Source organism: Choloepus didactylus, chromosome 5 (genome assembly GCF_015220235.1).
Source record: "Choloepus didactylus isolate mChoDid1 chromosome 5, mChoDid1.pri, whole genome shotgun sequence".
Lineage (NCBI taxonomy): Eukaryota > Metazoa > Chordata > Mammalia > Pilosa > Megalonychidae > Choloepus > Choloepus didactylus.
Genome location: NC_051311.1, coordinates 16,568,509 through 16,591,792, shown reverse-complemented (window position 1 = coordinate 16,591,792; position 23,284 = coordinate 16,568,509). Strand labels below are relative to the sequence as shown.

At 34.8% G+C, this 23,284-nt stretch overlaps 1 protein-coding gene across 1 annotated transcript in view; it reads left to right on the top strand.

The window, feature by feature from the left end:
* Window positions 1–23,284, top strand: part of ITGB1 (integrin subunit beta 1) — a 52,872-nt gene that overhangs the window by 24,007 nt on the left and 5,581 nt on the right. The window contains exons 3-14 of the mRNA XM_037835592.1: window positions 4,788–4,873; window positions 8,569–8,791; window positions 10,362–10,532; window positions 11,446–11,684; window positions 14,691–14,846; window positions 15,646–15,741; window positions 16,050–16,139; window positions 17,620–17,760; window positions 17,927–18,126; window positions 19,639–19,877; window positions 20,103–20,325; window positions 20,992–21,224. Coding sequence (XP_037691520.1) covers window positions 4,788–4,873; window positions 8,569–8,791; window positions 10,362–10,532; window positions 11,446–11,684; window positions 14,691–14,846; window positions 15,646–15,741; window positions 16,050–16,139; window positions 17,620–17,760; window positions 17,927–18,126; window positions 19,639–19,877; window positions 20,103–20,325; window positions 20,992–21,224 — 2,097 coding nt within the window. The remainder of the gene's footprint in view (window positions 1–4,787; window positions 4,874–8,568; window positions 8,792–10,361; window positions 10,533–11,445; window positions 11,685–14,690; window positions 14,847–15,645; window positions 15,742–16,049; window positions 16,140–17,619; window positions 17,761–17,926; window positions 18,127–19,638; window positions 19,878–20,102; window positions 20,326–20,991; window positions 21,225–23,284) is intronic.

Below are 23,284 nucleotides of genomic sequence, written 5' to 3'. Positions count from 1 at the left end.
CTGCCCCCTTTCCCTGCTTTATTTATTTTCTTCTTAGCATTTTATTACTTTCTAACATGTCCTGTGTTTTCTTTATCTGTCTTATTTGTCTATTTTCCATACTAGACTGTAAGCTCCATTATGATAGAGATTTTGTTAGTTTTCTTCACTGGTATATTCCTGTTGCTTAGAAAAGTGTATGGCACATAAAAGCCTTTAAATAATTATTTGCTGGATGAATGAATGAGATTACGGGTGTTCCCACCCAGTGATCCTCACCCCTTTAAAGTTGTTTCTACCCAGCCTTTCTGTCTTGACAGCCCTGCTTATTTGAGTCCCTCTGTCTCTAGTTTCCTTTAGCAGTGGCTCTTGAGGTAGCTCGTTAATCTATAGTGAAGCTCCTATTGTCTTCCATTTTCTTAGGTTTTCTTTGGTCTTAAGACTGTTTTTCCTAACTCTTCATAACTTAAAAACCCCATATATTGACTTGCTGCAGCTATATTCCAGCCTCTTAAACATACAGCTGAATACCTGTGAGGCCAGTTTTGTTGGGGCCAATCTACCTGCCATCCACTCTGCCCCTTCCTGAGTCTAAAGGACTTTGCAGTCTCTTAGCTGACCCAGTTTCCCTGTTGTCTCATCCTGGGTTCACAAACTGAAAAGGCATCACCTTTATTTGATGGTACCTGGTTCTGCCACTCTCCCCAGTTGAGTCTCTCCATCTTCTACATAAGTAGCATCTGTGCAGTTAAGTTGGAATAGTGGGCAGTTCTGTAGATGTGAGTAGTAGTGGTTGTTTGTTTAGCTTCACTTAATTTATGAGTCCTGGGTGAGATGAATGATATGATGATTGTAAATTACAAAATGTGTACATGTACTAGAATGAAATTGTATGTAATAGAAGAGATTGTGTTTTAGAGTGTGTGTTGCAAAGATAATTTCTGTGTGGGAAGAGGGAGAGGGCAAAGAATTATATGTGTTACAGTTAGCTTAACTTTAATACAAATTTAAGTTTGGGAAAGATTGGAAAGAAAACAAGGCCAAATATATATATTATATTAGAAAAGGGGCACATAGCAGGGAAGAAATGAGCAAAAAGAAATTTAACAGAAGATAAATGAGTAGGTATGTGTATGGTGTATGCTTATTGTATGAAAGATGTCATTTTTAATGTTATTTTAAATATATATTAGGGTTGTTTTAAGTGCAAAGAAATGCAAAGACGAAAACAAAAATGACTTATAATGTTCCTGCCCAGATAATCCCTGCTGACATTTAAAAAAAAAATCAACTACATGTGTGAGAGTGTGAGAGAGTACACATACAGACAAGTAAACAGAAAATGGAAATGAAACAGTACAGTAATATAATGAGTAGTGAGTCTCTTCTCTTCTCCACTTTCCAGTCCTCCTTTCTTCTGTAATATGTAACAGTATCTTCTGACTTCTTCCAGAAAAAAATAGTTATATGATTATTCTCATATAGTTTCTATATATTTATTTATTTGCATATATTAATGTACCCAAACAACAGCAATTATAGTTATTCCACTATATATCCTTTCACTTTTTGTCCTTTCATTCATGTTTTATCTAGATCTTTATATATCAGAACATAGAGATCTGCCTCTTTTTTTAATGGCTGCATAATATTTCATAGTTTGGATGTACCTACAATTTATCAAACCATTTCTTTAAAAAAGACACTTTGTTTTTGTTTTTACAAAAAAGGTTTCAATGAATATCCTGTATTTTTGTCTGCTCTACATTTATCTTGATGAAATTTTGTGAATGAACCCGTAATACTGATTCCTAGCAGAGATTACTGGGCTAAAAATATGTACATTTTAATTTTTAATAGATATTCCCAAATTGTAGTTGAGAAGGAGATTTAGTTTTTCAAAGAAATATTACTGATGGTCAAAAAGGTGAAGTATACTAGGTAAAGTGGTATCACATAATAAAGGGTAGAATTGTTAGACCCTTAAGAACATATAACCTGTGGAGATTGAAACAAATAGTGAAAATGCTTTGAGAGGTAAATATTCACTCATTCAACAAATATTTATTGAGTGTCTTCTAGGTGCCAGGCATTGCTTGGGCACTTGGGATATATGAGAGAACAAAATGGACCAAAAATCTTTGCCCTCTGGAAGCTTATTTTCTACCAGGGGGAAATAGAAAATATGAATAGTAAATAAGTAAATTATAGAATATGCAAACAAAAAAAAGAAAAAAGAAAAAATATAGCAGATTCAGGGGGTTTCGGATTATGGCATTGGAGTTGTTGCAGTTTTAAGTAATCAAGGTAGGACTGTTGAAATGATGTCTTTTAACAGGTGAAGGCAAGGTCTATCTGGGGAAGAGAGTTCCACCTGGAGAGAACAGCCAATGCAAAGTTCCTAGGAGTGGAGCACACCAAGGAAGAGCATGTCAGTGTGGCTGGTGCAGCGTGAGTGAGGAAAAGAGAAGTCAGGAGATAAAGTTGGAGTTGGGTGTTTAGAGTGAGTTGTGTGTGTGTGCAGATCTTGTAGGTATTAGAGACCTCTCTAAAGACTTTGGCTTTTACTCTGAGTGAGCAGAGGAATGTGACATGATCTGTCTTGTATTTTTGAAAGATCACTCAGACATTGTGATGGGTGGGGGGTGAGAGTGTGGAGAGTAGGGTAGACCGAGATAGGAGGCTTTCGCTGTAATCCAGATAAGATATTAAGGTTGCTTGGATCAGGATGGTGGCAGGGCAGGTGGTGAGAAACAGTTGATTTTGGATAGACCTTATTCCATTGAATATAAGAAGCCACTGTAAGGACTTTGACTTTTACCCTGAGAAAGAAAAAATGCTGCCCTAACAAGTATGTTATGCTGTTGACTATAAGATACATCTCAATTTCAGAAGTGTAAAAGTTTTAAAATAAGCTTGGCAATGTATTTTGATATAAAAGAAAGTAGCCAAGGAGCAATTGGAAGGATGAATTACCATCAGCTGAGGTGAAGACTATTAACAGATGGAGCTGATTTTGTGGGAAGAATCAGAAATTCAGATTTGTACATGTTAAGTGTGGTGTTCATTAACTCCAATGTGGTAACAGCAGAAAACCAATTTTAAAAAAAGACTAGTATAGAAATTCTAGAGGAAAATCAAAAGTGTATGATGACAGACAAATTGGCTAGTGAAGTTCTAAACTGATTGGGGAAGTCCACAGAAAGATCTGCGAGTTTAAGAGAGGGTTAGAGGGTTCAAGTGAGCAGAGAAGAGGCAAAGGCAAGGGCAGTGGGAAATACTTAAAAGAAAATAAACATTTGGAATTGTGAACTATGAACTGTCCACAACTGTCTAAATAGTGGAACCAAGAGTAATTGGCTTTCTAGATATTCTTGTTCTTTGATCTAAAAGTCTTACAAAATGCTGGCATTATCCAGAAGGGGAATGAAAATAAAGTGGAAATATATTTAGCTGAAATGTTCCATAAAAATATGAAAAAGGAGAAACCTTAAATAACTAAAAGTTGGATTGATATTCTATGAGCAAAGATTTTTAAAATTAAAAAGTTCTGTGTGTTATTGAAGGTGTGGTGAAATTGGTAGCTGTATGCTGCTGGTAGAAGCATAAATTAATATATTCTGTATAGGAATTAGTATCTATCAAGAATCTTAAAAACAGTAATACTCTTCAACTTAGCATTTCTTTTTCTTTCGGAATTTGTTATAAGGAAACAATTAGATGTGTACAAAGGTTTGTGTGTAAGTTTGGTCATCAGAGTGGGCATGTCAGGTGCTGTATATGTCTGTGCCAGTCTCTGCTTGGAGTGATCGGGTGTGCATGGAGTAAGTGTGAACTGTGCACATGTACAATTGGAAACAATATAAATTTGATCACCAATAAATAATGGTATGTTCATAGAGTAAGATATTATATGATCATTAATTCCATATTTTTGAAGAATACGTAATGATATGAAGGGAACACTTAGGATAAGGTATAAAAAGCAGTAAAAAAATGCTGTATATATAAAGTAAGTCTTCAATTTCATTTTAATATTATGTCTCTGTATGCTTGCTCCTTGTTATTTCTTGATCTATCTGAATAGAAAAAATACTGGAAAGAAATATATTAAAAAGTTAGCAGTTGTTTCTTACAGTGGATTATGGGTGGTTTTTAGTTTGTTCTGTAAGCTTCTATGTAGTTTCCAGATTTTCTGTAATGAGCATATGTTACAGTTATAATCAGAAAAGGTGCATTGGAGACAGTCCATTTAGTGCTAACCACGTGAAAGGCATGGATTTTAAAAAATGTAAGCCATTCTTTGAACACAGAGTCTGAAAAATCATGAGATTATGGATTGCAAGAATATGTACTTTTCATTTAATTAACATGGTAAAAATGAAAGGAAAGCCACTGAAAATGCTTGTGGGGGTAGGCAGTATGGTCAAGCAAGACAGATAAAAGGAAATAACATTTTATGCGTTGGTAAGAAAACTCATGACGTTTATGACCACTCAAAATGGTAGATTCTGAAATTATGCCTTTGGAAAGAAGGATAAATATGTCTAGATAGATTAATAGTTACCTAGTCTTTGATAGAGAAGGTGAGAAAGATAACTGTGTCCTTCGGTGGCTCTCTGTGCCATGGTGGTCCTGCTGTAATCACGGTCTTTTGGGGTTAGGTCTGGATCAGCTTAGTAACTAGACTTGTACTATTCCTGTTGAACATTTCCTATATATTGAATGATTTGTCATTGCAATCCTGGTTTTTCATTATTTTGTCTCTTGAAACTTCAAGTAAAGCCATTCTTTCTTTTTCCTGATAGATGAAAATAGATGTTTAAAAGCAAATGCAAAATCATGTGGAGAATGTATACAAGCAGGGCCAAATTGTGGATGGTGCACAAATTCAGTAAGTAAGGTTCTTTTTCATTTATTCTCTAGTAATTTAATGTTGCCCAATGCCATATCCTTGGGAGGGGCTAGATATGAATTTTCATTTAAATTAGTATTTTGTGAATAAGCATCAACCATGTATAAAAAAACTGTGTGATGGCCTTGAGCCTAGTTAATTCTCTCCAACACAATGCCACTAGCCACATGTGGCTTTTGAGCCCTTGAAATATGGGTAGTCCCAATTGAGAATTGTTGAGTCCAAAATAGGTAACAGATTTTCAAGACTTATAAAAACATCAATAATTTTTTGTATTCATTTCATGTTGATGGTAATATTTTGGATATATTGTTAAAATTGATTTTTCCTGTTTCTTTAACTTTTTTTTAATGTGGCTACTAGAAAATTTGCAGTTATATATGTGGCTTGCATTTTATTCTACTGGACAGCTTCCCCAAAAAACAAGGTGTTTAGTTTTCAACTGTTTTAAGGTTTCTCCCCCTTTTTGAGGGGGAAGTATAAATTAACCTTCCCAGTTATATTTAATTTAAACTAATAAAGGATTGATTTGTATTCTAATATAAACTCACTGAGGCTAGGCTTTGAATTTTATTAAATTTCGTAGCCTAAAATGATGCCTTCCACAAAGTTTACTAACTGTTAAGTGAATGAATGAATGAATGAGTCAATAGGAAGTAAGGAGAAGTTATCTTGAAGTTACATAAGTTTTTTTACAGAGTAAGTCAATAATACCAGAAGGTCAAAAGTTTATTGTTTATGTTTTCAGCTGGGCTTTTAGCCCAAATTTCAAGCATCTTGCTGTTTGTTTGTTTGTTTGTTTGTTTTATATTTTATTGCTAAAAATGTCAACGGTCATCAGAGCCTTCAGCAAGTTGTAATCTTTTTTCTGGTGGAGGGTCTTGCTTCCATGTTGACAGATGCTGACTGATCAGGGTGGTGCTTGCTGACGTTTGGGGTGACTGGGACAGTTTCTTTTTTTTTTTTATTCATTTTATTGAGATATATTCACATACCATGCAGTCATACAAAACAAATCATACGTTCGATTGTTCACAGTACAATTACGTAGTTGTACATTCATCACCAAAATCAACCCCTGACACCTTCATTACGAAACACACAAAAATAACAAGAATAATAATTAAAGTGAAAAAGCAATTAAAGTAAAAAAGAACACTGAGTGCCTTTGTCTGTTCGTTTGTTTGTTTGTTTCCTTCCCCCATTTTTCTACTCATCCATCCATAAACTAGACAAAGGGGAGCATGGTCCTTATGGCTTTCTCAATCCCGTTGTCACCCTCATAAGCAACATTTTTATACAATCATCTTCAAGATTCATGGGTTCTGGGTTGTAGCTTGATAGTTTCAGGGTATCTACTGCCAGCTACCCCAATTCATTAGAACCTCAAAAGGGTTGTCTATATTGTGTGTGAGAGTGCCCCCCAGAGTGACCTCTTGGCTATAATAGTCATATAATCATGTACTATATTGCCTTTTTTTTTGTATTGCCTGGAGGTTTGACCTCAAAATTTCAAGTATTGGCTATTATTGTCAATAAGGCTTTTAAAGTAATTTTGGCAGAGAATAAAAATATATTTGCAGGGCACCCCTGAGGAACTGGAGGAAAATGCAGAAATGTTGGACTTCCCCACCTGGGTTATTACTGAAATTCTCACAAACTTTGAGGACTAGCAGTTTAGTAGGACAAGCCGTCAATCTTGCAACATAAGACTAAGTAGTGACTACTCAACGGCCACCATGGAGGCGAGAAGGCAGTGGCATGACATATTTAAAATTCTGAGAGAGAAAAATTTCCAACCAAGAATACTTATCCAGCAAATCTCTCCTTCAAATTTGAGGGAGAGCTTAAATTTTTCACAGACAAACAAATGCTGAGAGATTTTGCTAGTAAAAGACCTACCCTACTTGAGATACTAAAGGGAGCCCTACTGACAGAGAAACAAAGAAAGGAGAGAGAGGTATAGAGAATTTTAACAGACATATATAGAATATTACATCCCAGGTTGCTGGGACACACATTCTTCTTTAGTGATCACGGCTCTTTCTCCAGAATGGACCATATGCTGGGACATAAATACAAGCCTCAATAAATTAAAAAAAAAAAATGAATTTGTTTAAAGCACATTCTCTGACCACAATGGAATACAAATAGAAGTCAATAACCATCAGAGGCTTGGAGAATTCACAGACACCTGAAGGTTAAAAATGAGGGGGAGATGAAAACATTCCCGGATAATCAAAAGCTGAGGGAATTCATCACCAGTAGATCAGTCCTATAAGAAATGCTAAAGGAGTTGAGCAGGCTGAAAGGAAGGGACACTAAACAATTGACTGAAACTACATGAGGAAATAAAGATTTCCAGTAAAGATCACATGGTAAATATAAATACCAATACTACTGTATTTTTGATTTGTAACTCCACTATTTACTTCCTACAGGATCTAAAATACATAATCTAATGATAAATCAGTGGTTTTGGACTCAATGTAAAATATGTAAGTTTTGACAAGAACTACATAAAAGTGGGGGAATGATGGAATATAGGAACATAGTTTATGTGTCGTATTGAAGTTAAGGTGGTATCAAAGAAAAACAAGATTGTTATAGATTTAAGATGTTAAATTTAAGCCCCACGGTAAACACAAAGAAAGTATCAGAGAATATGACCATAGAGATGAAAAGTAGAGTATGGGTTACGAGAAGTGGGGGAAGGGGCAATGGGGAGTTAAGAAATGAGTGTAGGGTTTCGGGTTGGGGTGAAGGGAAACTTCTAGAAATGGATGGTAGGAAGGTGATAGCGTTGCAACATTCTAAATGTGATTAATCCCACTAATGGAATGCTAGGGAGGGGGTGGAATGGGAAGATTTAGGGTGTATATATGTTTCCACAATTGGGAAAAAAAAAAAAGTCTAAATAGGTGACAATTAAATGCCAAGAATGATCCTGGATGGGATCTGAGGATGGAGGAGAGGAGGCTCAAAGGGACACAGATGGGACATCAGGAAAAAAAAAAAAGGAAATATAGAATGTAAGCTTTGTACCAATGTTGAATTTCTTGGACTTCTTAGCTGCACTTAATGGGATTGCATAAAAGAATGTTTTTGTCCACGGGAAAGGTATATGTGAATTATATTGTTTGTTCAAAGATGTGTGCAGCTTGCTCTCATATGTTCAGAGGACAGAGCAATAGATGATGCTAGATAGATAGGGAGGGAGGGAAAGAAAGAAATGGTGGTGTGACAGGACGTTAAAGATGGTAGATCAGGGATCGGGGGAGGGGGGTCGGGGTATGCTGGAGTTCTACGTATGGAGTTTGTACTGTTTTTGCAACTGTTCCTGTAAGTTTGAATTTATTTCAAAATAAAATTTATTAAAGTAAAAAAAAAATAATCACCAAGAAATTTCTAATAATTAGGTAGTCTGAATTAGGAGGTAAAGACAATTAGAATGTACTCTTAGGCCAGTCCTATTACTTTCTAGAAAATAATTTTTTTGTTTGTTTGTTTTTAAATAAGAACACTCATGAATGTTCTTGGATGAAGAGAACATTTTGTTTAAAATCCAGAAATGAGGTATTAGATATTTCAGGTGTTTCATTTTGCAATTGTGATTACCCAAAAGTTTTGATCATATACTTTTTATTCATATCCGTATTTTATATGTCATTTAGACATTTTTACAAGAAGGAATGCCTACATCTGCCCGATGTGATGATTTAGAAGCCTTAAAAAAGAAGGGTTGCCATCCAGATGACATAGAAAACCCCAGAGGCTCCAAAGATATAAAGAAAAATAAAAATGTCACCAACCGTAGCAAAGGGACAGCAGAGAAGCTCCAGCCTGAAGATATTACTCAGATCCAACCACAGCAGTTGGTTTTGCAATTACGATCAGGTACAGAAATGCAACTCTATTCATACCTTCATTTCTACTCCAGTTATTTTCACGTGAGCTTTATGTGAGCCTCTTACCATTTTCTTCTGAGGGTTCGTTTTCATTTGTAGTCTGGTACTCAAATGAAAACATGGAACAGGTTAAATTTCAAAAAATTTTTGCAGATACAACAACTTGTAAGACATATATTTGGAATGATATTAAATGTTGCCTAATGTCCAAAGTAAATTCTGATAAAGATTCAGAAAGTATTAATGGGATATTAGTAACTTAACATATCCATCCGTTAGTATAATTATATTATATGATATAAAACTGAGTAAAGACAACATTCTTTTTCTTTGAATTTATTTAGTATTGTCAAAATATTAGTTTTTTTTATAGGTATCTATAACAGTCCATCCTTAAAAAAGGAAAAACCCTCCTTCTATCTTTTGTTGTTTCCTTCCTCCCTCTCTTTCTGAGCTCCTTGGAAGAATGGTATGACTCTTTGTTTTCATGTTTTTACCTCCCTTCCATTTTCTACCCAATCAGGCTTCTACTTGTAAACCTCCTGGCAGTGTTCCCCCTCACATTGGAACCACAAAATCTAGTGGGACTTCATCAGGGTCTTTTTTTTCCCCCAGCCTTTCTGTACCAAGTGACTCTTTGAACTTCTTCAAGTGTGCCTCTCTTGGCTTCCATGATATCACTCTTAGTTTTTCTTCCTGTCTCTTATCATTTCTTTTTAGTCCTTTTTGTGTGTTTTTTTCCTTTCCCCTTTATGCAGTCCACTGAAATGTTGGTTTTCCTCTTATGGTTTAAAAACCATTTGTGGGCAGACACCTTACAAACATATCTGTAACACACACATTTCTCCTTAGTGCCAGACATGTTTATTCACCTGTCTACTAAAAATCTATACAGAGAAATCCACAGGTTCAAAATTTAATGATTTTCACCCAAACCTCCTTCTTCTCTGTTTCCTAAGATATTGTACCTAATATCTCTTATAGTTTCATTCTCCTTATTGTTTTAGCTCAGGTCTCATCATCTGCCTCTTGGATTTCTGCTGTAGTTTCTTAACTGGTCTCTTGGTCTCTGTAATCCACTTTTCCACTTTTAAAACTTTTTGCCAGGTTTTCTAAAGTAAAAATCTGATATTATTTGCTTGTATGAAATAGTGTTTCCCATTACAGGAAAAACATTCCTTACTTATGCCTTTATCTCCAAAACATCAGGTGTACCCACAGTGCCCTGCCTTGCCCACTCCTGTCTAATTTATGGTGTTCTATTTGCTTTCCTCCCCCATGGTTATAAATCGACTGTTTGTCTATCTTGCCCACTGTAGATTAGGGATGTTGTCTTTTTCATCTTTGTTTCCCCAGGGTCTACATGATAAGTATTTGTTGCATGAAATGGAATAGGTCTATTAGAGTGACCTATGGTGCTCCCAGTTTTTGTACAATTTATAGCATTTAATGTATTTCATTCTGTAGTGTTAACCATGTAAGTTCAAGTCATTTGGTTTTTCTCCTTTGTTTTTAATTGCTGGCAAGCTAATTTCATTTCCTAATTTCTGTTTAATTAGGGGAGCCACAGACATTTGCATTAAAATTCAAGAGAGCTGAGGACTACCCTATAGACCTCTACTACCTTATGGACCTCTCCTACTCGATGAAAGATGACTTGGAGAATGTGAAAAGTCTTGGAACCGATCTGATGAATGAAATGAGGAGGATTACTTCAGACTTCCGAATTGGTAGGAATGTTAGGAGAATTTGTAATTTTTTTTGAGTAAGTCTTGGCAGTTCTCAGAGCCCTTTTGTATTTTTTCCTCCTTTTTTCTCCACGATGTACCCATCAGTTAATAGGTCAGTTTTTAGCCTTTTCTTTCGGAAAGGAAACTGACAGTCCTGTCACACAGCTCACAGTCTTTCTCCTCCTGGTCTGTTATTGACTCTGTAACAGTAGGTTACTGTCATTTTTGATGCAGATTATACTATATAAATCATGAAAATCATGCTTGTTTTCATAGGAATTCATTCATTCATTGTTGATCTATTTTATAAACATGTTTATTTCACTCTTTCATAACCACAATTATTTTGACCACACCTGCATGTGCAATGTAATCTCACTTCAGACCTAGATCTTTGATTTTATTATTTATCTCCTTTCCAAACTTGATTTTTTTCCTATTTCATGCATTTCTAACTTAATCTCTTTTCTGCCTGCTTCTTTCTACTCCTGGGCCAGCAGAAGTTTACAAACAGAATACTGGAAAGATTTGATCGTCTTCTTGAGACCTAAAAGCTGCCTTTTAAAAATGAGTTCTATTTTAGTGGGAACATAAAAAAAATTGAATCCCACTTACTTAAAAGGAAGCATGGTTTAAATACAAAAGAGGCAGGAAGCTCTTAACTAAGTTAGTCTTTTTGACGTTATCAGGATTCCAGAATATTTATTTATTTGTTCTTTCATTCATTCAACCTGTAGTTACTGGGAGCTGTATGCTAGGAAAATGAATGTGAATTATTTTTAAAGTAGGATATAAGAAAAATATTGACTTGCATGTGGTAACATACTTGGTATTTTTAAAATGCAACTTTCTGCACATGTATGCGTTTATATGTATGTATGTATGTACGTATATACATTTTTTTCCTTCACAGGGTTTGGCTCCTTTGTAGAAAAAACTGTGATGCCTTATATTAGTACAACACCAGCTAAGCTCAGGAACCCTTGCACAAGTGAACAGAACTGCACCAGCCCATTTAGCTACAAAAATGTGCTCAGTCTTACTGATAAAGGGGAAGTATTTAACGAACTTGTTGGTAAACAGCGCATATCTGGAAATTTGGATTCTCCAGAAGGTGGTTTTGATGCAATCATGCAAGTTGCAGTTTGTGGAGTGAGTACATTTATTTCCTACAAGGCGATTTTTTTTTGTCTGAATTTTAAGTGTGATTTTATTCTCAGTTAGTAGGAAAAAATATCCTTAATTACCGTATCATGCTTCATTAGCCCAGAGAAATACGGGTTTTATGTTCCCTCCTGCTTCAGCTGCTTTAGAAAAACATATTTAATCATTATGTCCTTATTTAAACAGGCAGTTAGCTCATTTTTACAGGATTTTTAAAAGCCAGCTTGCTAACCAATCATTTGAAACAATGGATCAACTTTGCTGGACTTTAGCTGGTGTACTGGGTTTTAGAAGAGGCCCAGGTATCCTGACTCTCTGACTTTGTATCATAGATGGAATTGATGTTATCTGAGGCATCACCAGGAACCTTAAAAGTGTTCAGATAAAGTAGTGTCTCAGATATTATTTTCTTTGGGTCGGATTTTTCTGCCCATAGTCTTTGAAAAGGGGATAGAACTTTTGTTTAAATCCTAATTTGTTAGCTGTATGAGAACATGTATTTTTGAAAAGTCATAAACTATTTGTAATTTTGATGGCAAGTTTTTCAGTAGTCATTAGCATATCTATGTTGGACCAGCAATTACCGTTTTATGATCTATTTACCAGCTGAGGATTTTGAGATGACTTTTTTTAGTGATATAGCTGAGGCCACTAGCAAACTTTGTGAAGCAGACAGTTTGTCTTAAGTGCCTTACTACTCTCTTATTATTATTCTTTTTCCTATTCCCTAGAGGATCTTCCTTGATTCCAGATTCCTCTTAAGGGTTATTTGTCACTTGATTTTTGCTATAGGGTTAACTGATATCCAAGATAAGTGAAGCAGTATGGTATAGTAGTTAAGAAAACAGAATAACAGTATAAACCTCTAGGGTAAATTATTATGAAGTCTGAATGCAGTAATTCATATGAAGTGCTAGTAAACACTTAACAGATATTAGCTACTATGTTATTATTACCTTTGGCTTCTCACTGAGGTGGTTGTATTGTAATGTTAGTCTCTATTTTAAAGCTGAAGAGAGAGTAGTATTCCAGGTAGTGCCTCATCTGGCACCTCTTTTCTTTCCAGCCATTCATTTGTGATCCTGTTAGCAGCTCCCTAAGGGGAGAGCGTTCTCTGGGCTAGATCTCACTACTCCTCAGCCAACAAGATGAAAACAAGACTTAGCATACATTTCCACTGTCCTCTTTCTCTGCAGTGCTGAGAGTAACTGTTCCACCTCCTTCTGTAGTACAAGAGCAATAGACATTTTGCTTTTGAAATATTGCCAGCATTAACAAACCTAATTCCTGCCTTCAAGGAATTTACAGTCTTGGGAAGATCTAGACAGATTTATTGAGTAAATGTAGACAGATATAATCACAAAATTACTACTGAGAGAAAAGGAATGTTAGGAATTTTACTGCTGCCTTAAATTCTTTGTTGAATAAAGAAGAGGATAAAATAAATAAGTGAACAAATAAACGTTATGGATGAGTTAGAATGGTTGGAATTAACTAGGGCAAGCTCTTGGAGCAGATAACTTTTTCTGTAATTAGAAAAGGAAGGCCTGCATCAACGTGCATTTTATGGTAAGAACTAGATGAAAGTGGCAGGATGCAGGGGTATAGGAACATAGTTTATGCACACTATTGAAGTTACATTGGTATCAAAGCAAATGAGATTGTTAGAGATCGAGAATGTTATATTTAAGAAAGAAGATATCAGAGAATATGCAAGCTCATAGAGAAAGAACTTAAGAATACAGACTGCCTGGGGCAGGGAGCAGGGGAAATGGGGAGTTAACGCAAAATGGATGCAGGGTTTCTGTTTGGGGAGATGGGAAAGTTTTAGTAATTGAAGGTGGTGAGGGTACCACAACTTAGTGAATGTGATTAATCCCAGTGAAGGATATGCTTGGGAGTGGTTGGGATGGGAAAGTTAATGGTGTATATGTGTTCCCACAATTTAAAGAGACAGTGACAAAGGCAATACATGATTCTGGATGGAATCTAACAAGAGATGAGAGAAGGCTCAAAAGAACATTAATGGGACATATGAAAAAATTGGAATTTAAACTGTAAGCTTTATATCAATGTTAAATATCTTTAACTTGATAACTTCACTTAAAGTAGATACGTAAGTGAATATTCTAGTTCTTAGGAGATGTATGTAGCAGTATTAAGTATTCAAAGAATGTGATGTATACGTCCTATTCTCAAGTGTTCAGAAAATGGATCGACAGATGGATAGATAGGTAGATGGATTGATAGACTGATGTATAGCTAAAATAATGCAGCACATGAGGTAAAATGTTGAAATTGTTGGTTTTGGAATATGGGGGTGGGGTGTTGGGTTATGTTAGAGTTTTCTTGTATGGGGTTTATATTTTTTTAACTGTCCTGTAAGTTTGAAAGCATTTCAAAAATAAAAAGTTAAAAATATAAAAAAAAAAGAAAGAAAAAGCAGAGGGAAGGGGGAGGGAAAACAAAAAGGAAATCCTAGTATGGATGGCAAAAAAAAGAGTATGTGGTTTGGAAGATAAAGCAAGGCCGGATGGCTGCATGGCTGGATGGCTGGGTGCAAGGCATCAGCAGTAGAGTAGGGTATATGGGCTGGGCTGAGACACCTATTTATTCAGCAAATACTGATGGAGCACATAACAATGTGCTTGAGATGTGATAATGAACAAAAACAGATGCCTTCCCTTCCCACATGACATTAATGTCCAGTCTAGCAGGGGAGATAGATGTAGCTTTTTAAACATACAGTTTTTAAAGAGCTTCTAGAAATGGACAGCCAGGTAAGATACAGTAGTGCAGTGGATTGGGGAAGCTTTATTCAGTGGGCTCTGCATTTATCAGCAAGATTGTTACTAGCATCGGGAACAGAGAAGGCCAGAGTTTATGTTATGTTTATGTTTAGGTTAAAAGTGCAGTAGTAGCCTGTATGAAGACTCAGAGATTTAGGTTGAACCAGTGTTAGTGTTTCAAAATTGAAATTTTTTTCTTTCCAAGTCATTGATTGGCTGGAGGAATGTTACACGGCTGCTTGTGTTTTCCACGGATGCTGGGTTTCACTTTGCTGGAGATGGGAAACTTGGTGGCATTGTTTTACCAAATGATGGAAAGTGTCACCTGGAAAATGATGTATACACAATGAGTCATTATTATGTAAGTACTTAATACCTTACATGTTGAGTGGGTTTATGTTAAATTTCAGTGCTTGCTCCTAAGAGTATTGTAGGTGACTGACTTGTGGGTTTTTTAGGGTTTGGTGTTTTGTTATTTTGTAAGTGTGAGCTCTAACCCAGTGTGGAGGAAAGTTAGTATTGCTATTTCTAAAGATGTGGCTTTGTGTTTGCTTCCTTCCGCTTAGACAAGGGCCTCACTGGGCAGAAGGAACTGCCTCAGACCTCATTTTTACTACCCCCTTTTGCCCATACCTGGGTCTCCTGTCACTTGCCTACATCATTTGGCAGCAAATTTGATAATGTTTCTAAACAAGCAATTTGTCTAGGCTTACACTCTTTACCTTATTTTATATGATTTTTACAAGTGGGTATGCTGCCTTTAAAATTGAGAATAAAGATTGGCAAATTATTCAAGTTCTAGAAGAAATCCTTGGTGAATCTTGGTCTGCTTCTTAAGTGATAGATATACAACTTTTAGTTACTGGCAAATCTTTCATTTCATTGTTCTTACATTTAATATACACAGATAATCTTGCTTTTTAAAAACCTATTATTGAAATTTTCATACACACATAAAAGTGAGGAGGATTAGGAACCCCCAAGTACACACTGCCCACTTCACCGGTTATTTACACTTGATACTCGTATTTCAGAGCAGTCTTTGTAAGCAATCCAGAGTTTTATATGCAAATCATTCTTATTTTCAAAAAGTTCTTGAAAACCTGGAATAGATTGGAAGGGCATAACTGCATACTAAGTATTATTATTTGATTTCTTAGGATTATCCTTCTATTGCTCACCTTGTCCAGAAACTCAGTGAAAATAACATTCAGACAATTTTTGCAGTGACTGAAGAATTTCAACCTGTTTACAAGGTAAATATGCATGAGACAAAGAGGAATATATTTCTAGATCTTTTTTGTTTGGTTATTAGAAACAAAATCATATGTCTGAATTGAAAGGTAGAAAAATGCCACCAGGTAGACAGAATGAATTTTACAAAAGTGGTTTATAGTAATTTTTAATCACATATTATAAAGTTACTTGTTTATTTCAAGTCTGTCTCCTTAAATTATTTAGGCAATGTATAGGGAACTAATATTTTAAAAGAAATATTAGATGCTAATTGGTTGAAATGAATGAATAGTATTTGTATTTTCCATGTTTTATTTTTTAATTGCAGGAACTGAAAAATTTGATTCCTAAGTCAGCAGTAGGAACATTATCTGCAAATTCTAGCAATGTAATTCAGCTGATCATTGATGCATACAATGTGAGTACATTTTAAATGAGATCAGTTTTTGGGATACACTGCTCCAAGAAAGTAAAACTCCTTTTACATACATGTTAGCAAGTCTGGAGGATAACATTAAATTTGAATTCTGTAAATCTGGAGGGAAAAGTATGAAAGTATACTTATGAAAGTATCATTACTTGCATAGCCTAAACAAAGCAAAAATATGAAAAAGGCGTGTGGGGAAAATTTTAAATACCTGTTCGTAAGTCATTAAGCAGTTGGTCTTCTTGTTGTAAAGCCAGTGCAAAACATACTTACATTTAGATTTATAAGGTTCCCTTAATTTTCGTTCCCCCCTCATGTATCTTTTAGAGATTCATTTATTTTGATGAATTGTGGTAGAAAAGCTGTTTTCTAATTCTTTTCTTGCCATATAGTCAGAGGATATAGTTTTATATTCTAAAGATACTTACGTGCACACACACACATAACACCCATACATGCATATTCTATATAAATATAAAAATATATAACAACTATTTTAAAAAAGTTTTCAAAGATTTCTTTTCCCCACACATAGAAGGAAGTTGAATTGAAATCAAAGAGAAGTTGTTTTCTCCTTCCAGTGCTTGTCTTATACCTTAATTCAGAGTATCTTTAATGATACCCGTTAAACATTGGTTAATAATCACCTTAAGTACTCTGAAGCAATGTTTGTATATTATGGTAACTATTGTGTACTGCACATACCTCCACCATCACCCCTAACCCTTTGGCAGGTTGAATTTTAGACTTTTTTTTTTTTACTTCATGCCATGGGAGTCCAAAAATGTTTTAAAAAGACCTGACTGAGAGAGGGGGGGAGGGGGAGAGAGAGACTTTTACATTTTCAAGATTACAGTTGTTCCTTGTCTTCCCTGCAGTTCTCTTATCTCAGCAGAACATTATTGTAACTCCTTTCCTTGCAGGGGTGTGAACAAAAGATCACTTTCCCTTGTAGATGTCTCCTTTTGTCCTGAGAGGTCTGATATTGTAAATGGCACTGGCCTGATTCCTTCCCTCTTGGGTATGTGTGTTTGTTTGGCCAGGGTACCATTGGCTCCTAAGTCTGTTTGTTCCCAGCCTGTGCAGTGGAACGTTTCTAGTCTCAGATGAGAGCCGTATTGCCTCATGTGGAAAGAAGAAAGTTCTTGTGAATCCACATAATTAATATCAGGCTTCTGTGCTGTGTTCATTTATCATTATGGCATGATCATTAATATTTCCATTCAATAATTAAAACAGAAATACTTTTCCATTTTTTACATTATTTTAAAGATTCAGTCCTTATTAATTAGAGCCTGTTTCTCTGGGTTCTATTTTTTCTAGTCATTGAGTTGGATTTGGCTTGGAAATATTTTATTTAAGTGATAATGTTGTTTTAACAATTCATTTTACCCAGTGGTTTTATGTAGTCAGCTTGTTTTATAGTAGAATTTCATTTGATTTCTGTATGTATAATTAGCCTTTCTTTTAGTCCCTTTCCTCAGAAGTCATTTTGGAAAACAGCAAATTACCAGAAGGAGTAACAATAAATTACAAATCTTACTGCAAAAATGGGGTGAATGGAACAGGGGAAAATGGAAGAAAGTGCTCCAATATTTCCATTGGAGATGAGGTATGTTGTATAAACATTTGTTGAAGAAAAGAAAAAAGTTGCTTGTTTATAAGCAGTTTAGTTTATAATTTAAGGCACTGAAAAATGAGTAACTTTTTGAAATATTTCTTAGCAGATTTAAACTAGTTAGTAACTTAGTTGTTAACTTAAATCTCTTTCTTGCAAGGTTCAATTTGAAATTAGTGTAACTTCAAATAAATGTCCAAATAAGAATTCTGAAACTATTAAAATTAAGCCTCTGGGCTTCACTGAAGAAGTCGAGATTATTCTTCAGTTCATCTGTGAATGTGAATGCCAAAGTGAAGGCATCCCTGGAAGTCCAAAGTGTCATGAAGGAAATGGAACGTTTGAATGTGGAGCCTGCAGGTAAGCTGGAGAGTTGGAAGATGGCAGAGAGAAGTATATTGGCTTAGAAGATTATAGGCAGGCTATGTTTTGGTATATTCAGAGATAATCTCTTTAGAGTAAATAAATTATGTGTTCCAATCCCTATTGCTCAGCAAAAGGTCAGTTTGATGATGCTATGCATGATCTTTATAGAAAGTCCTTCTCTTTAGAAAAAGTCCTTTTATACTCAAGAAAAGTCTTTATTCTAAAGTGAAAGCCCTTATAGCCTTGCAAGAAGTATATTTCACAACTTATTACAGTAGCATTGGGATTTTTTTCATTGAATACCAATCTTAATTTTCTAGCACTAAATTGGGTTATGGAAAATATGTTTTTCCAGAATATTTTTTTATAAACTATCAAACTGATAGATTTTGTGTGGGAAATGGAATTAGGAAGCATAAAAGAGTGTTTACCTTCTACTTCATATTGTCTGTATTGGTGGAATATTTTTTTAAAAAAAGTATGTTTTATAAAATTAAAAAGAGAAAAATGTATTTTCGGAAAGTAGAATCTATCATTAACAAAATTTGAATAAAATTATTTTAAGTTTTATTTTCACAGTGGTTACTTTTTTAATAAAAAATAAAACCAATTATATGTTAAATATGGCTTTCTCCTTAAAATAGGAGAGGGGAGAGCATTTTACTCTAAATGCCAACATCAGATGATTGGGTTTAAAAAGGATTATTAACCATGAAGAAAATAAGTGGCTATACTTTGTCCTCAGTTATTAAATGTCATAAATAACATAAATAAATATGTACATTTTCCATGTTGTACATATCCTGTTTGAGTCATGTAGATTTATTTTTAATAAAATATCATTTAACCAAAAAGATTAGCTTGGAAATATTTTGCCTTTCTTCTCTTTATATATTTACCTGAGAGAGAACCAGTGTATCCAATCCATGATCATTGGGTCCTCTAAAAGTGCCCTTGGTGGCCCCATGGGATATGTTTGTTTTTCAACAGTAAATTTTGTTTTCAGATGATATGCTCAGTATTTTTTCTTCAATCTCCATACCCTTTTCTGGGTATATCTGTCACTTTTTTTTTCATATTAACCATTGAAACATTGCTTTAAATTTAGAGGCACTTCACTTTTCTGTCTTGAGGTTAAAGTACAATGTATTAGCATATTATTTGAAACGATAACTAACATACTCTTTAAAAATGAGTTTATCCTGTTTCCCTGTTCAGTGCATGACTGTACTTTTGTCTTGATCAAGGTGATTATTTTCCTGAAAAAAGATTTTTCCTGCCCTTGCATGTGGGCCATGTGACCTGGAATGGCTGGTGTGCATGCGCGTGCACTTTGCTGCACGTGTCTCTGCTGTGTGTGGCATGAACACTCACATGTAATGTACTTGTAATTTGAAGAGACTGCTCATGCTGTTATTTTCTCTCACATTCTTTCTGTGACAACATGGTTTATTCTTTTAAGGTATTTTTATTTTATGTAATTGCAATTTTGAAATTTTTCTATAGGTGCAATGAGGGACGTGTTGGTAGACATTGTGAATGTAGCACAGATGAAGTGAACAGTGAAGACATGGATGCTTACTGCAGGAAAGAAAACAGTTCAGAAATCTGCAGTAACAATGGAGAGTGCGTCTGTGGACAGTGTGTTTGTAGGAAGAGGGATAATACAAATGAAATTTATTCTGGAAAATTCTGCGAGTGTGATAATTTCAACTGTGACAGATCTAATGGCTTAATTTGTGGAGGTGAGAATAGGTTATTAAAATGGTTATTAAAAACGTGATCTCCTATAATATGATGGAAAATGTTAAGAGTTTACCTGGTGAATAGACAGAAGAGGGGCAGCATTGACAGACAGTCCATCCCTTGGGTACATTTTATTCACTATTGTTGCTTAGAGTTTTACTTTTAAATCAATGCTGTGATTTTAAATTTTTTACCAGCATTATGAGAAATATTTGTAATTGCAGGCAATGGTGTCTGCAAGTGTCGTGTGTGTGAATGCAACCCTAACTACACTGGCAGTGCTTGTGACTGCTCTTTGGATATTACTTCATGCAAGGCCACAAACGGACAGATCTGCAATGGACGGGGAGTCTGTGAGTGTGGTGCATGTAAATGTACAGATCCGAAATTTCAAGGGCCAACCTGTGAGATGTGTCAGACCTGCCTTGGTGTCTGTGCTGAACATAAGTAAGCATTTTCTAATTGCTTGAATAATTGATTTTTTATTCTCTGCTGACCTAAGTAGGCATTATCACTAGGACCAGAATAGTGCAAATATTAGGTTACACTATATGTAAAAATCCTGCCACACTGAAGCCCCCTCTTTAATTCTTAAAAAATTCTTTCTCAGTAGCTAGTGTGTGTTACATGATTAATTAAAGTGTGTCGTGTGTGAGTTGTAGTGTTATTTTTATCTGAATTTGCTATATTGTTAAATTGGCATAACCAATTGCTTAATTACTTACTATCTTGATTAAACTAAACAAAACAAAATTGAAGGTTTTCTCCTGAACCTATTGAAAGTATTCTCCTTAACTATTATTGTACCAATAAGTACCACATTGTTTTAATTATTATAGTTTTATGCTTGATAGGGCTAATTTAGTCTTACTCTTATTTCTTTGTTGGGATTTTAATTTGAACCACAATAAATCTATAATTTTATTTGGGAAGCTAGCATCTTTTTATTCAGAAATGTAGTATGCCTCTCCATTTATTCCAGTCTTCTTTCATAGCCCTTGGTTCAGCTGGTCACATGGGTCTAGCCGACAAAATAATTTTTAAGCAAATATTTATTTTAAATGTATATTTTTAAATTATCTATTTTAAATCAAATGATTTGTGTTTTAACAGAGAATGTGTTCAGTGCAGAGCCTTCAATAAAGGAGAAAAGAAAGACACATGTGCACAGGAATGTTCTCATTTCAACATTACTAAGGTAGAAAACCGGGACAAATTACCCCAGCCAGGCCAGGTTGATCCTCTGTCCCATTGTAAGGAGAAGGATGTTGACGACTGCTGGTTCTATTTCACATACTCTGTGAATGGAAACAATGAGGCTATTGTTCATGTTGTAGAGACTCCAGGTATAAAACTGATCATTTCAAACATTCTTTTCGTTTTCTTTCATTTCTTGGTTCTCTTCTGATGCCTAGATTATTTTAAGTTCAAGCTGGGAAAATTTCCATCTCTTAAAGCTTAAAGTAATATTTAATTAACCATATAAGAAATAAGAAAAAGAGAAAACAAGTTTTAAGTGTTTTGAGTGCAGAGTGAAGATTGAGGTATTCCACAGAAGGCACTTAGGAGATGCTTAATAGAAGTAATGTCATATTGATAATACTAAAATTCAAGCTTGATTTAGGATTAGATACTGAAAAAGCTAATTTGTTAAAGGATATTAGAAAGCATCAAATTTGTTCACTTCTCAGAAGATGGTACATTTTTATCTTGGCTTTTCTATTAGCTTTTTGTGGATTCTTTGGAATTTTCAATGTTCATGTACAGGATTTTTTTTGTGCATAAGTTTTCCTTTTTCTTGAATGAATACCGTAAGTGGGATTTGGGGGCTTATGGTCAGCCTATGTTTATAAGAAACTGCCAAACTGTTTTTTAAAGTCTGTACTGTTTTATATTTTCTGACATGTATTTTGCAAATATTATCTCCTAGTCTGTGCCTCCTTGTCTATTTTCTTAACAGAATCTTTTGAAGACTGGAAGTTTTTGATGAAGCCCAATATATCAGTTTTTTCTTTATGAATCTTGCTTTTAATATTATATCTGAGAAATCTTTGGCTAACCCAAAGGATTTTTTTTCTGTGTTTTGTTCTAGCAGTTTTATACCTTCTGGTTTTACACATAAGTCTCTAATTCATTTTTAATCTTTGTTTATGGTGCTAGGTATGGGTTGAGGTACAATTTTTTGCCCATGGATGTCCACTAGTTCCACACTGTTAGTTGAAAAGTCTATGCTTTCTCCACTTCCATTGAAGATCTGGTGTTGGCAACTCTCTACTCTGTTCCACGATTTGTGTGTCTGTCCTGTAGTCAGTACCACATTGCCTGGATTACTGTAGCTTTATAGCAAGGCTTTACATAGGTAGTATGAGTCCTCTGACTGTGTTCTTTGTTTTTTTGAAACACTGTTCTAGTTCCTTTGACTTTCCAGGTAAATTTTAGAATTAGCTTATCAGTTTCTACAAAAATCCTATCAGGATTTTGACTGTGATTGCATTGAGTTTATAGATCAGATTGGGGGAGAACTGAGTCTTCCAATCAATGACCAGGGTATTTCTCTCCATATTTCAGGTCTTCTTTAGTTTCTTTCATTAGTGCTTAGTAATTTTTAGCATATAGATCCTGCACATATTGTTAAATTAACACATAAGATTTCATGATTTTTGATGCTATTGTAAATGGTACTGTTTTTTAGATTTCAGGTTCCATTATGTAGAAATACATAGAAATTTCAATTCCTTATAGAAATAGAGTTGATTTTTGTATATTAACCTTATAAACTCACTTATTAGTTCTTGCAGCTTTTTTTTTCCAACATAAGAAAGGTGGTATTGTTGTTATTTTTATTTTTTGTTTTTTTATTCATTTTATTTGGATTTATTCACATACCATGCAGTCATACAAAACAAAGCGTACATTCAGTTGTTTACACTACCATTATATAGTTGTACATCCATCACCAAATTAATTTTTCAACATTTTCATTACCACATGCACAAAAATAATAAGAATAAAAATTAAAGTGAAAAAGAACAATTAAAGTAAATAAGAATACTGGGTGTTTTTTTTTTTTTTCTTCTCCTATTTTCTACTCATTCATCCATAAAGTAGACAAAGGGGAGTGTGGTCCACATGGCTTTCTCAATCACATTGTCACCCCTCATAAGCTGTGGGTTCTGGGTTGTAGTTTGATAGTTTCAGGTATTTACTGCTAGCTGTTCCAATTCGTTAGAACCTAAACAGGGTTGTCTATATTGTGCATAAGAGTGTCCACCAGAGTGACCTCTTAGCTCCTTTTGGAATCTCTCTGCCACTGAAGCTTATTTCATTTCCTTTCACATCCCCCTTTTGGTCAAGAACATGTTCTCCATCCCACGATGCCAGGTCCAAATTCCTCCCTGGGAGTCAT